General features: G+C 47.7%; 1 protein-coding gene across 1 annotated transcript in view; it reads left to right on the top strand.

The window, feature by feature from the left end:
• The window catches only part of LOC135808876 (uncharacterized), a 44,782-nt gene that overhangs the window by 19,437 nt on the left and 11,024 nt on the right, over positions 1–14,321 (top strand). The window contains exons 11-20 of the mRNA XM_065322118.1: positions 172–391; positions 926–1,059; positions 1,754–1,844; positions 5,186–5,236; positions 5,436–5,560; positions 7,770–7,818; positions 8,375–8,559; positions 9,085–9,208; positions 9,456–9,554; positions 9,843–9,920. Coding sequence (XP_065178190.1) covers positions 172–391; positions 926–1,059; positions 1,754–1,844; positions 5,186–5,236; positions 5,436–5,560; positions 7,770–7,818; positions 8,375–8,559; positions 9,085–9,208; positions 9,456–9,554; positions 9,843–9,920 — 1,156 coding nt within the window. The remainder of the gene's footprint in view (positions 1–171; positions 392–925; positions 1,060–1,753; positions 1,845–5,185; positions 5,237–5,435; positions 5,561–7,769; positions 7,819–8,374; positions 8,560–9,084; positions 9,209–9,455; positions 9,555–9,842; positions 9,921–14,321) is intronic.

Raw genomic sequence — 14,321 nt, 5'->3', positions numbered from 1 at the left:
GGCAAAGAGTGACCTATTGTGGGGAGCTAGGTAATGACGGTCTTTAGAAGTAGCCTTCGCTTTGTCTTTTGTACAGATGTTGATGAAACACAAAACTCTGTACATGATGATGTTTGACCGTTATTGTCTCAGTGCTCACTGAAAATGTTTGTTGTTGACTTTCTTTTATAGATGCCTCTCTGCGGCCATTAGCATTCTCATCAAGATGCTGAGTGAGTACAGAGACTTTCACAATCCGGCTTTGCCACAAGCTCGGAAACAGAAGCGTTCGCTGAGGAATGCACAGTCATGTTCGAACACACCAACGCCGTCAGAAGTGCGCAGTTTCATTTCTTGCGTGGAGAGATATGCTGACAAGATCTGTGACAATGCTGTACTTGATGATAGTGAGGTGAGGTACCTAGCTGATTTGTTTTTCATTGATGCTCTGACTAATAGGATTTTTGTCAGTCTTTGACCACGTTGTGGTGGGTCTGATGTACTCACCTCACACTGCTTTAGGATCTGCATCTGTGCCTTGACCCTTGACCCTTGAGGATGGTGGAGTTCCTGTGCCTGTGGTGAACACGGATTGACAGTCTCATGGGAGCCAATGCCTTCGCCAACCATTTTTGAGGTGTATCGATACTCGGATGAACGCCAATTTGGTACACTACTGCTATACAATGCAATATTAAGAACTTGGTGATTGAGGTAGAGCCAACACCAGCGTAGTGAAAGACATGGGTGTGATCTGCCATGGAGCACAGGAGTGTACAATGCGTGGTGTGGACTTGTGTTGCCGGATAGCACCTCAAATCACTTTCCTGTGACTCTAGTTATGTCATGGTATGGTACTGACTCTTTTCACTCTTTGCACAAGATCATTTTGGTGTCCAGCTATGAAGTCGCTTATGTTGCTGTATGTGCATTGTGCTGATCATAGATGTCGCTTCTGAATAAGTGTGTGAAGGCCTGCTCTGACATGGCGTTAGACCTGATATCTTCCAACCGTTCTATTTTCCCACCGACCGAATCTTCCTCCTCATCTGAGTTTCGTCTGATTTTGGACCTTCTTAGGTGAGATTTTTCATTTCAGAATATGGTGCATTGACAAACTATGGATATGAGCTATGGCATTGTTATGGGAAGGTGCTGTTAGTGATAGTGACCCAGTGATGATTACAAAGAAAGTTGGGCATGGATGTGATCTCGCAAAGTTAGAAAGTGTTGCTGCTGGTGAAATGCTGGATGTGTTCTAAAAAAGATTACATCACTATCTGCAAAGCATAATAATATTATGTGGAGCTGCTCGAAACTTTTGCAAAACCTCTATTCAAAACTATCTTTTAAAACGTTTTTGCTGTTCACATGAAAACGATAAGTGTGTACACTGCAACGCGTTTTCGGCTCGCAATGATCACGTGCAATAAGTTGGCCTGGCGGCGGCAGTAGTAGTAGTAGTAATAGTGAAACGTTTTGACTTTTTACTGTCTGCACGAGAACGAAACGGAACGAAAACGATGGGGAAACACTTTGAAGGCCGTTTTTGTTTTGAAACATTTGCAAAACGTTTTTCAGCATGCTCGTGTGCACGCTCCCATCAAAATCTGTGGAAGCGTGTTCTTTTGAAAACGTTTTTGACAAAAATGTTTTTTTCAGAACTATCTCCTTTCTTTCAGAACGTGGTGGACATCCTCTCCTTTCTATTCCCCAATACCGTTCTGAATGACAATACAAGCACATGACTTTTTGACTCTGTGTCTTTGCACAGCTTATTGTCAAAGCTGTATGGACTTCCAAGTGACGGTGGTAAAGCTCGAAGTCTGAAGGGTCTACAAGAGGATATTGTCTCTTCTCTTTTGGTAAGTACTATCCTCGAAGTTCTATCGGTGAATGCAGAGTGTGCGTGTGGGGGGGGTATAGGATTGTTTCTGTTGGCCAACCACTGTTAGAGCACTCCACATTCCAAACCAGTTCAGTGTAGTCAGTGCATCAATGTACATGTAACAGTGTCAGACATGCAGGTAATAACAGTTCAATGTTCTATAGGGCTTGAAGGTGCTACGTCACAGGCAGCCTGGAGCCATTTCTACACTGACTTTCGAATCCAATTGGATTCAGGTCTTGCCTGGATCCATACACGCTGCGGCCGGCCGTGACTCAGCAATCAGAAGAAGGTCGTCGAGGTACAGGATAAGACGAATGCCTTGACGACGAAGAACACTGAGGCCTTCATCAACTTAGTGAATACCCGGGGGCGCTGGACAGGCCGAACGGGAGGCACTGAAACTCGTAGAGCTGGCTCTCCTAACTGAAGCGCAGGAGCGGGCGGTGCTGAGGATGGATCGGCACGGTTAAGTGCGTGCCTTTGATGTCTAACTTTGTTAACCAGTTGCACTCTCGGACGGACAGGGAAACAAGGTGGAGACCCTCCATCTGGAAATGTTCGTACCGCATGTGAGCGTTCAGGTGGCAAAGGTCGATTACGGGACGTTCGGCGGTGGTAACCTTCTTGGGTACGGTGAATAACCGGCTCACAAAATGGCCGGGAGATGGGCTCACAGGCCGAGTTGCACCTTTGAATAAGAGATCCTCTATTTCCTGGTGGACGGTGGTGCATTTTTCAGGAGGGAACCGCATCTCGGTCGGAGCGGTCCGCTGGCAAGGTACGGTGTGGAGGTCTAAACAGTAGCCTGAGACGGTCTTCAATACCCATGCATCTTGCGTCAGGTCTTGCCAGGCTGCCACAAAATGCTCCCATCGGTCCGCTACCCTGGGGGTTGGGGTTTCCGGGAGGCAGCCAGGCACGGGGGAGGTCGTCAACGACCTCAAGGGCGCCCGCGAAAGGGCTGGCCTCGGCCTTTTTTCCTGGCTGCCGGAAATGCTCCTCAGGCCGGCGAGTGCCAGCCCTGACGTAAGGGCGGAACTGAACTGAGTTCGACCGGTACACGGAGTGATCAGAAAAACGGTCAGGACGGGCAGGCTGCGACCGGTCCTGTGCGGTCTCCGGACGCCACCCAGGAAGCCGTGGCTGGAATACATCCATTTCCTGGCACTTGTGTTTGTACTCACGGGAAAAAGCCGTCACCGAAGAGGAGATCGCCGGAAGGGTGCAAGCCCTGCAGCAAGCTTTTCGGGCATCTCTTCGGCAGTGCCGCCACGAGGCGCTGATGACACGCTGGCACTGTCAATCGATCAGGAATCATTATCCGTACCAGAGCTACTAGTGCTACTAGTAGTTGAGACACGGTGTCGGGATTAACGGTCACTTCTACTACGACCCCAGCCGCCATTGCTGGAATGGCGGTCTGGGCAAAAACCGAGGCTGGCAGAACAATGTTCAGCCAAAGAGACAAAACGAAAAGGCTCCCCATCATCTACACAAGAGTCATGGTCCCCTTCCCTGGTGGAAGAGTTCCAAGCCTCCTCCATTTCTTGACCGCCAGAGGCTGCGGTGGTGCCACGACCAGTTTCTATTCTGCTCGTGGGTGCAAAATTTGAGGGAATTTGTATACAATTCCCCGAAACGGTGTCTCCTATTTGTTTTCCGCGGGAGTTGGCGGAGGCCGCGATGGAAGATTGTTCCTCTGGCTGTGCCAGGGTATGCAGCAAATCCAAAACAGCGTCCATCGTGGAGATTTCTCGGAAAACTCGAAGAGGTATGCAATGCAAACTACGCTGAAAATGCAGTAAAAACAAGGCCGAGGGTGGACTGGCCCGGCATGCGTGTTATGGTGTAGGAACGAAAGCGAAGCCTCTGATGTGCAATCATTGCCAAGTTTCACCATGTGGAAACTTGTTTCGTAGAAGGTGTGAAAACAGACCTCCTTTGGAGACTTATAACTTCTCTCTCTCTCTTTTTTCTCTCTCTCTCTCTCTCTCTCTCTCTCTCTCTCTCTCTCTCTCTCTCTCTCTCTCTCTCTCTCTCTCTCTCTCTCTCTCTCTCTCTCTCTCTCTCTCTCTCTCTCTCTCTCTCTCTCTCTCTCTCTCTCTCTCTCTCTCTCTCGAGCATGCTAAGACCCTCCATTTTTTGCAAATGAACTGCGGATCGTTCCTGCTTCTTGTGACACCAAAATGGTGCAGATTCCATCAAACAATCGAGTGACTTGCAGCTTGTTCAAGCCATCGACGGATACCGTAAAGCTCCGTAAATAAGCCCCGGGCGTATACAGAACAAGGGTCTGAAAACTGGGCGTATACTTGGGCATGGGCATTATTTCAGGACTGGGCCTATGCAAGGTGCATTTTGCATCGCTTGTATTTTCATAAGCATGCATAACATTTTGCACACATACGCATACACAGGTACAGCATCACCCTGGACGGGTTTCGAGCATGGGCGAATTCACAGGCTTTGAGTGTGGATGTCGATTCGATGGGCGTTATTTCGGGCATATGCGTTATTTCGGGCATATGCGTTATTTCGGGCATATGCGTTATTTCGAGTGGGCGTATACACGGAACTTTACAGTATGTCGTCTTGCCTGAAGGACGAAGCTCAGTCGGTAGAGCATGAGACTCTTAATCTCGGGTTGTGGGTTCGAGCCCCACGTTGGGCGCCAAATGTCGTCTTGGCTGAAAGACGAACTACTTCTTCTACACTCTCGCCACGCCACACAACAAAAGGATTAGGAAAATAGTTGTTTCTCGATACCGAGAGAGAGATTTTCTGTAACAAACTTCAAGCGCCGACGAGAGAACTGACAACTGACAACTAACAACAGCAACTAACAATTGGCAACTGGCAACGAGACGAGACAACGGAACATTATAGTGAAGGCGTACAACGGGGACAAGACGAGAAAGTGTGTATACAACGGGGACAGAAGACGGTGCAGCCGCATGCACGCAGGAGCCAAAGACAGCGCAGCAGGATGTACCACGGTTCAGCAGCATGTACAACAACGAGACACAACAGCAGCAGCATGTACGACAAAGAGCTACACGCGCAGCCGCATGTACAACGAAGAGATACAAGTGCAGCCACATGTACAACAGATAGTAGTCAACTTTTGACTGGCCGGGAGGATAAGGGGAGGATAAAGTATCTATGAGGCAGTTCTAATTGTCTGTGATATGTGTCTTGCTTGCTCTCAACCTCTCATCAATTGGCATATTGTAAACAAAGTACATGTACATGTCTTGGTAGTCCACCCATGATTCATCTTCATTTGTTTTTGTGCAACTGTTGTGTTGTTCGAAGGCAAGTGCAAAGCACTGGAGTAGCCAGTTCAACCTGAACCCATTGTCTTCGGTAAGTCTACGTAAAAAACAATGTTCTGCTGTTTTGCTTGAATAAGTCGCAGTTTTCTTCTGAACAAAAATAACGCATTGCCCAAGCACGCTTTATTGAGATACTCTTAGCACACATGGATACAGACCTACAGTGTAACAGCAAAATGAGTAGCGTGTACACCTTTTATTTTTGCACTGTGTTTTCATGTTTTATGCAGCTGGCGAAAGAAGTAATAGATTATTCTCAGTTGCTGGCAGTGCTGAAGGAGCTGGCAACATTCGTCAGGAAAGTAGATGGCATACTGAAGTGCAACATGAAGGATCTGGATGATCTGTTCTCCAAGTGAGTACTGTGCAGAATCAGGTTCGCAATGCCTTTCTTTTTTTGTACTCCACTGACACACTACTCGCAAGTACAACATGTAATTTAGTATGGGCTACCTAAGCCGAATTGCATTAGAATTTCTATTTTAATGAAGCCAATAATACGTAATATGCAATGACTGAATGATTACTAATGCAAACAGCAATACATTTCACCTAGAACAGTAACGGCCAAGCTTGGCCACACCAAACACCACATGTTACTTGAACAAGTTCAATGTAACAATAATATCCTTTTTTATGCACAAATTGGGCTTGTAAAGACATTGATACATGGCTTCCAACACTGTAGTCCATAACCATGACAACTGCGGTACAATACAGTGACACCAGAATACGAATTGCAACAATCAGGAGTAGCTACAAGCTAACTGTACACAGAAGATGTTTCTACTACGAAACCTACGTGAAGCACTAAGACTCTCACGACCACTCTCTTCCTCGCTACTTGACTCACTGCATTCATCACTATCCGTTCCATCGTCCCATTCTTCTGCTGACTCAACGTTTTCTTCGTCCCTCCTGATCTGATCCACTTCGTCTGACTTGGCCATCACACTCCTCACTGGTCCCTCCATTCGCTCTCGTGCGTTAGAGGTGTAGCTTCTGCTGTACTTTGCTGTTAATCCTCTTTGTCTGTCAGTTGTTGCATTGCATGGTTGGTTAGTTGTTGTTGTTATGGGTTGCGTTGTTGGTGTTGGTGTTGGAGCTGGCGACACACCAGGTAGGTCAGTTTGCATTGAATTGTAGTGCTAGTGCTGTTGGTGGTGGTTTGCGCGGCTGGCCACGGGCACGCTCCACCACTGTATGATTCTGCATTTAGGTGAATACATAGCAAATGAGAGGGGATCTCGAAAGAAAAAGTAAAAATTTTAAAGGTCTGTGTAGTTTGGAGCACCAAGTCAAATGGTCTGTACACAAGGTGTGACTTGCATGCGGGTTATGCTCGTTGCAAACTTTCACAACACACAGACCTGGTCACTGTCTGCAATATGCAAGAATGTCGAAAACCAAAATACAAAATATTCGTTTCCGAAACGAATAATTCTAGAATATCCGGTGTTCACCCCTAATTTTTAGTACTGGGAGATGCAGCATGTGGATGTGGAATTAGGAGTACTACGAGGACACGAATCGGTGATGACTACAAAAAGTAGAGTACAGTCAAACCTCGTTAGGACGAACACTGATAAGGCGAGCTTTCCATTAGTACGAACTCGGGCCAATCCTATGGTTGGCCAGGCATCAATTCAAGTCAAAATTATTCGTTTACGCTGAACTTCTGTACAGCGAACTTTCGCGAAGACGAACTTTTTTCAAGTGTGATTTGAACAAAATCAATGTAGTCGTGTACTGTAGTACGAACTTTCTGTCCACGAGCGTGCGCTGGCTGCCTTTCTTTCTTCTTTTTTTTTCAACAGTCTAAGCCATATCGTTCGTATGTACAGTGCAAATTGTTTTCAAGCGTGTTTTGAACAAATAATCAGTGCGTTGTATGAACTTTCAGCACAGCCATGATTCATTGCACATTGCCATTGTACTTACCTGTTTCTGGCTTATGCTAAGAATAAAATACTTCCCATGTACCACAGCATGCACCTTCACGTAAATACAGTCCATATGATATGCATATCGATTTTTTTATCAGATCTGGATAAGAAGAACTCCCGATAAGACAAACAAATTTGTTCAGTCCCTTGAAGTTCGTCCTAACAAGGGTTGACTGTACATGAACTTCCGAATAATAGAACACGCATGCACTCTACAGTTGCACCTATGCTCTGTCTCTGTCTGTCCGTCTTGAAGCGAGAGCTTAATTCTTCACATGATGACACACCAGCAGAGGTCCAGCTAGAAAATCAATTTCATACATTCATCAGTATCAAGTCTTGCTCCTGTTGTGTGGTTCTACTGTAATATCTCTCCCCTCCCCTTCTCACCTCTCTCTCTCTCTCTCTCTCTCTCTCTCTCTCTCTCTCTCTCTCTCTCTCTCTCTCTCTCTCTCTCTCTCTCTCTCTCTCTCTCTCTCTTACTCTTTCTCTCTCTCACTCCATACACCTGGCTTCCAGTGAGCTCTTTTTTTATTTGGATGCAACCATATTCCGCTCCTGAGCGCAATGCAATATGGTTGAAACTGATGGTTTCTTTATTGTGTTGGTGTGTGCTAGGGTTGGTGTGTGCTATAGTGATCAAGTGTGCCAATCCATGTTTAGCCAGGTAGGTAATGGATATGCCCCATAAAATAATGGTGGTGGTAATGTGGGCTGTATGTTCTGCATAACTTTGGTGCCCTAAGCAAATTCATGGTTTGACTAGTCTTTCACCATCATGTAGAGTCGTTGTATATTCATCAGGTTCAGGAGTCGTGGATCTACCGCCCGTTGTTCTGCTTTGACTGCCATAGCTGCAATATACAAAATCTTTATACTTGTGACCTCTAGCTACACATCATGGCACTAGTGAGCTAAGTGGCTGCGTAACACTGATATCATCAATAACTCCACTAACAATGTTATGGGCCAATAGATCAACAAGTTGCACATGCTTGGTTATGTACGCTTCATTCTATAAGACGTTTCAGCATAATTGCCCCTCATTTGGTTTGCAATGGTGTGCAAGCCCTCAAACATGTGTTACAAATAAGCTTGCTCATTGCAGTCCAGGTGAGTAAGAGAGTGTCTGCTCTTGCTAGTACTAGTTGTGCCTTTCATTCCTCTTAGGTTTTTTTTTTTTTTTTTTGTAACGGGTATGTCCTCTTCTCTTATGAATGCAGCTTCTTCCTGAGTTGGAAATCGTCGAGCAAATAACGGAAACCGTATCAGGACAACTGGCCGATGCATCTACCGTGGAACAAAATAGGGATTTTCTAAAGGAGCTACAGAGCTTTATGATGACATTATCTAACCTCAACGAATGTGCAAGCAAGTTTGTTCGACAATCTACATCTGAATCATGTCGGTACGTAACCAAAGGTAGACACAAATAGTTGCTAAAATGTTGTTGACTATGATGCCTAGTGTAGCAGTAGCCACTGAGAGTCCCCAGTTAACTTGATTATGCCTTGTTGTTCACTGGACTTCATTGCGATAGGATCGGCCAGAAACTCTTGAGCTCCGCTGAGAAGACCTGACATGCTGGAAACAACTAGCTGTCCAGAGATTGAGCATTTTGTTGCCTATTTATTACCGTTCGTGCATTCGTGTGTCTAGTGCGCTGTTTATTTTCCGCGTGGATCATTCCATGTCTGTCTCACCCCACACATTCGCTCTCTTTTGTGCAGGCGCAGTCGCACGCATGCATACACACACGTACGCGTGTGCGTGCACACACGCGCGCGCGCTCGCGAGCAGCCTACTTTAGCCCTGGGCCATGGGGCCGCTAGACGTGCCACCTGATACTCATCTCGGCGCACGCATACACACACACACACACACACACACACACAGATACTCATCTCGGTCCTCTCTGCCTGTTGAACCACAGGTCAACTTTCATTCGGACGCAAGTATCAATCCAGAATTTGATAACACCTCTTCTTCCACTTTTTTATCACGTATGGGAACATGAGACGAAAGAGTTGGTCAGAAGAACATTGTGCTTGGAGATGGTAAGTTGATGCTTCTATTGAATAGTCTGGAGCTTTGGGGTTCTAATTGTAGGTCATTGGTGACCATTCTTCCTACGAGGCTTTGACGCGCATAATATGGTAATCTCTCACTCTTGTCATCTCCTAAGCCTTTATGGTGTGCCATGGCTAGGTGCTTTTCATCAGATGTTCACATCTCACCCTGACTGTGATCTGCATCGCTTTTCTGAATGTTGAAACTGACCCACTTTATTTTGCTCTTTTTCAGGAGTGGTACGGTACTCAAACACTGAGAAGTCTACTCAGCCTGGACGAAGAGGGTATCGATCTTCAGTCAGCGCTCGCCCTGCGTAATCATCTGGAAGCGGTAGGTCAAGGTCACCAGTAGGGAAAAAATAGATTGGGTCAGCTTGGGTTGATCTGCGATACAGTTGGTCTGATTTACAAGGTGGTTTGATTTGTGAAAATAACCATCCTGTATGCGTGCTTATGGAGGAAAATTTGGGACCGAGCAAAAGAGATCAGATTGGTGAGGGGGTTGAAAAGGGGGGGGGGGGGTCCACTGTCCGTGATACGGTTGTTGACAACAGTATACACTGCGTATCTGTGTCTGTGTGCATGCGTACACGTCTGTGTGTATATGTGTGTTCTTCAGGTGTGGATAGCTCACAACATGTTGTTGACGGGCATTACAGCAAAGGATATTATCCTGTATGATGGCATGCTGGTTACGGTAAGTAGCATTAGCATTATTGACACGCATTATTGCACTGGTTACCATAGGTTAACACGCATGCACTCGCTATTGCAGACCAGTGGAGAGCACACATCATATGGAGGATTCATGGAGTGCTGGGCAACCGAATCTGGCATGTGATAATCATGTAGGATAGTCCACGCACGAGGTGCAGCCCATGAAATGGGCACCCATGAAATGGGCACCCATGAACTGGGCGGAGTGTGGACGGCCTGTATGATAGTGTGTATGTATGTCCACGCACAAAGTGCAGCCCACGAGATGGGCGCCCATGAAATGGACGGAGTGTGGACGGCCCACGCACGAAGTGCAATGCTCTTTAGGAGGCAGGAGTGTGGGAGTATGAGTGTGATGGCCGAAGGCCGTGATAATTGCCAGATGAGAGGACATAGCTGGCCCAGCACTCCTATTTATTTTCGTCTTGTATGAATTATGATACCTGTGTTGAAGTATAGAATCAGACATGCATGTCAGGGCAGTATCGTTGATTCAGGCCCGAGAGCGGCCCAAGGCCGAAGGCCGCGGGCCGCTCGAGGGCCGGAATCAACGATACCTGCCCTGACATCCATGTCTGATTGTATTTCACACTGCCACCCACGCAGGACAGCACAAGCGAAAGCCACAACGCTCTCCTCAGCAGAACGTGCACGTGCAAGCTCACCCGCAGCATGCTAACAGCGCAAACAAAGCCACTGTATGCTGCACTAATCTGCATAAATCGAACTTGAAATACATCAACTAGAAACACCGAGTGCCTGCCTTCCCAAGTTCTCAAGTCCTTTATGGCATTCGTTGCACAACAATGGCAGAAACTCACAAGCTGAAGTTCCACGTCCGTGCGCTCTCGGGCAAGCCGTCGAGCGCACGGCTGAAGTTTCGTTCTGAAGTAGGCTCCGTGCGCTCTCGGGCAAGCCCTCGACCGCGCGCACGGTACGGCTGAAATTTCGTTCTGAAGTTTCGTTCTGAAGTAACGTTAGTTTCAGCTCACAAAGTTTCAGGTCCTGAAGTTCCAGCTCCGTGCGCTCTCGGCTCTCAGTTCTGAAGTTTCATGTCGACCAAGGTGAAGTTTCATCTTTTGTTGATTCAGGTCATCTCAAGGAAGTTGAAGTTTCAGGTCCGTACTCTCTCCGGCTACGGAGCTGAAGCTCACAAGCTGAGTCCTCCACGTCCCCGACCACCACCCCTAGGAGTACCTTCCTTTTATACCTTCATCCCGTCGTGCTCAGTTTCACCTCCACACATTCTCAGGACGTGCTGATTGGTCAAAGGCCTGAATGGCACGGCATGTACTAGTATGTCGAATATACCCATACTAGCCATGTGTGAATATACCCATGTGTGAATATACCCATGTGTGAATTCATTCATTCATGCCCTACCATGTGTGAATGAGTATATTCACACATGGTAGGAGGGCATGAATGATCACGTGATGGGGTGTACAGCGCAGTGCATGGTAGTACCGTAGTACTAGTACTCAGTAGTAGACGTGGCTGGCAGGGCATGATCAGAGGTTCATGCCCAGCCTGTGACCGCTCTGATTGGGTCAAACCGTGGCAACGATCACGTGGCAAGTGTGAATCAAGGATATCAATATTATTCATACTTGGTCCGCCCAGTTAAAATTGGCGCTTATCTTCACACTTGTCGCAGGGAAGAAATACGAATATTTGAAGCAAGCCACGATCACAAAGCACTATATACATGATTATTTACATGTCAGTAAGCAACTCAGTCGAAAATTCAAGCAAGTTACACATCCTCCTCGCCACTATCGTTGCTGGAGGAAGAGCTCAAAACGTACGATCCGGACAGCTGCTGCACGGGTCGTTTCATAGCGTGTTCCACTTCTCCTCGTCTCGAATCACGCTCAAAGGCAGTGCGTGCCTGTCACCTTCCCATCAGAAGCTGAGTGAGACTGCCCGCATGTTGACTGTAAGTGTTATCCCCGTTCGTCGCAATAATGCGACTTTGTTGGAGACAAAAAGGCAACGCCATATCAGTGTCCTTTTTTCAAATCGCCTCTTGCGCTTGTCGTACTTGCTGATCAGCACCCGTACCCACGCGAGCCGCTGGTGCTTGTACATGCAGCGCAGTGATAGCTTCCGCTTGATGTAGCACCTGTGCGTACTGCACCTACAACGCCGTGCACCAGGCTTTTCGGCTAGTTTCCTGAAAGTCCTTTGCACGAGTGTTTCTCTCAGGACTTGGTGTTTCCTTTGATTAGCTCCTTTGCCCTGTCCTCTGTGAGCTTCAAAGTATGTCCGCCGGATTGGTCTCACTTACTGGAGACATCGACATGAGCTGCAGTTTCTTCGTCAGCGATTTACTGGTGATAGCCCTTCACTAGGCGCTGTACTGTGCAAGCACTGAAATATTCAAGCTCGCGAAGCGCTTTTTCAGCTTTTCTATACCTCCCCGGGGTAAACAATCCTTGCCATCAGACAGCTGGAAGTAAACAGAAACTGTATTCTCCATCGCTCTGAAATGCGAACATCCTGACCTATTTTACGGACTCGAGCGGAGGTTGCAGTGTTTTCTTGCGCTGACGGAAGTGTTCGTCGGCGGCAGCTCCGTCAAAAAGACTCAAACGAACCGATCGCCACTTCTGTGATGGTTTGTGCTGCCATGTCGTCGGATGCAATGGTCAATGGTCATGTTCGGATGGTGAATCGGTGGTTCCATGCCGTGTGGCACAGGCAGAACACCAAAAAACCAAGTGAGAAGATAAGCGCCAATTTTAACTGGGCGGACCAAGTAGATGGGAAGAGGTGGGTGGGTGTGAAAGGACAAACCGGTGTTCTTCTCACTACCCAAGCAAAGCAAATATGAAGTAGCAATGTGGCCAGCGTGAAGTATGGTGTATGCGTTACGGGTTCAAGCTCCGATGTGTGCTGCAGCCGCATATGGCTGGTTGGCTGGCGAGTTCAGGTGAGTTCCGGCGTATGCATGTTACATGCCACCACAGCGTGCATGTACGTGTTACTTGACATGCATCAATGAATAGCGTGGGATCTGCGGGCTCTTTGGAAGCCGCTGGAGCACGTGTGAAGTGGTGGCTTGTGCAATGTGTTAACCTACATTACCGCAAGCTCTAATGTGCTATTAACACGCATGCACTCGCTATTGCAGACCAGTGGAGAGCACACATCATGTGGAGGATTCATGGAGTGCTGGGCAACCGAATCTGGCATGTGATACTCATGTAGGATAGTCCACGCACGAGGTGCAGCCCATGAAATGGGCACCCATGAACTGGGCGGAGTGTGGATGGCCTGTATGATAGTGTGTATGTATGTCCACGCACAAAGTGCAGCCCATGAGATGGGCGCCCATGAAATGGATGGAGTGTGGACGGCCCACGCACGAAGTGCAATGCCCGTTAGGAGGCAGGAGTGTGGGAGTATGAGTGTGATGGCCGAAGGCCGTGATAATCGCCAGATGAGAGGGGATAGCTGGCCCATGGTTGCCCAGCCTCCATGCTAAGTTGTGACACATTGCAATGCACGTGAATGACACTGTTGTTGCTATCAGCGCAGTTTGTCAGCACAATCCTAGCAGAGCAAGTTGCTGTACTGTTCCAAACGGTCAGCCGTGTGGGTACGTGCATGGGTGCGAGTTGCGTGCCCGCGTGGCAGGTTCTTACATACCTCCATGCGTTCTGTGATGCGCTTGTACCTCTGACAGCTTTTGGATCAGCTGCGCCATGTCTGTGTCGGTTGTCCTGATGTAGCGCAAGACACTGTCGCTTCTCCATTGGCCCATTGCCCTGATTAGCCAGTCAGGGGTACCCGCCATGGCTGCAGTTGTGGCGGCACCGATGCGGAACGAATGACCAGCGTAATCGCGTGAATTGAGTGTTCCCGTGAGTGGGAGAAGCTGTCGGAGCTCTTCTGTCAGTGTCTGCCTGGTCAGCGGTCTCCCAGAGCGGGAGCGGAAGAGTGCGTCAGCGGCGTCAGACGGACAGACTGTAAAATATGCCAGGAGGGCGGCAACCGGGCAAGGTTGTGAAGTGGTACTACCGATTATCGCTGCATGGCCCTGACGGAATTGGTCCGTCTTCGATTGCTTGATGATTCTCTTTGTACATACATCTACATCTACTGTTCTTCCAATCAAATGAACCCCTCGATAGGCACATTGCCTTTGGGTCATTTCATAATAATAATAATAATAATAATGTGGAAGCGGATATATGTGCGTCCTTGAGTGACATCCAGCGTCACATCCTGGCGCGTGTCAGAGCTTGAACCCGTAACGCATACACCATACTTCGCGCTGGCCACATTGCTACTTCATATGACTGAGAAAGAAACAAACCGGTGTTCTTCTCACTATCCAAGCAAAGCAAATATGAAGTAGCAATGTGGTCAGCGC

The sequence above is a fragment of the Sycon ciliatum genome, chromosome 2, assembly GCF_964019385.1.
Source record: "Sycon ciliatum chromosome 2, ocSycCili1.1, whole genome shotgun sequence".
Lineage (NCBI taxonomy): Eukaryota > Metazoa > Porifera > Calcarea > Leucosolenida > Sycettidae > Sycon > Sycon ciliatum.
This window is presented reverse-complemented; position numbering and strand designations above follow the sequence as displayed.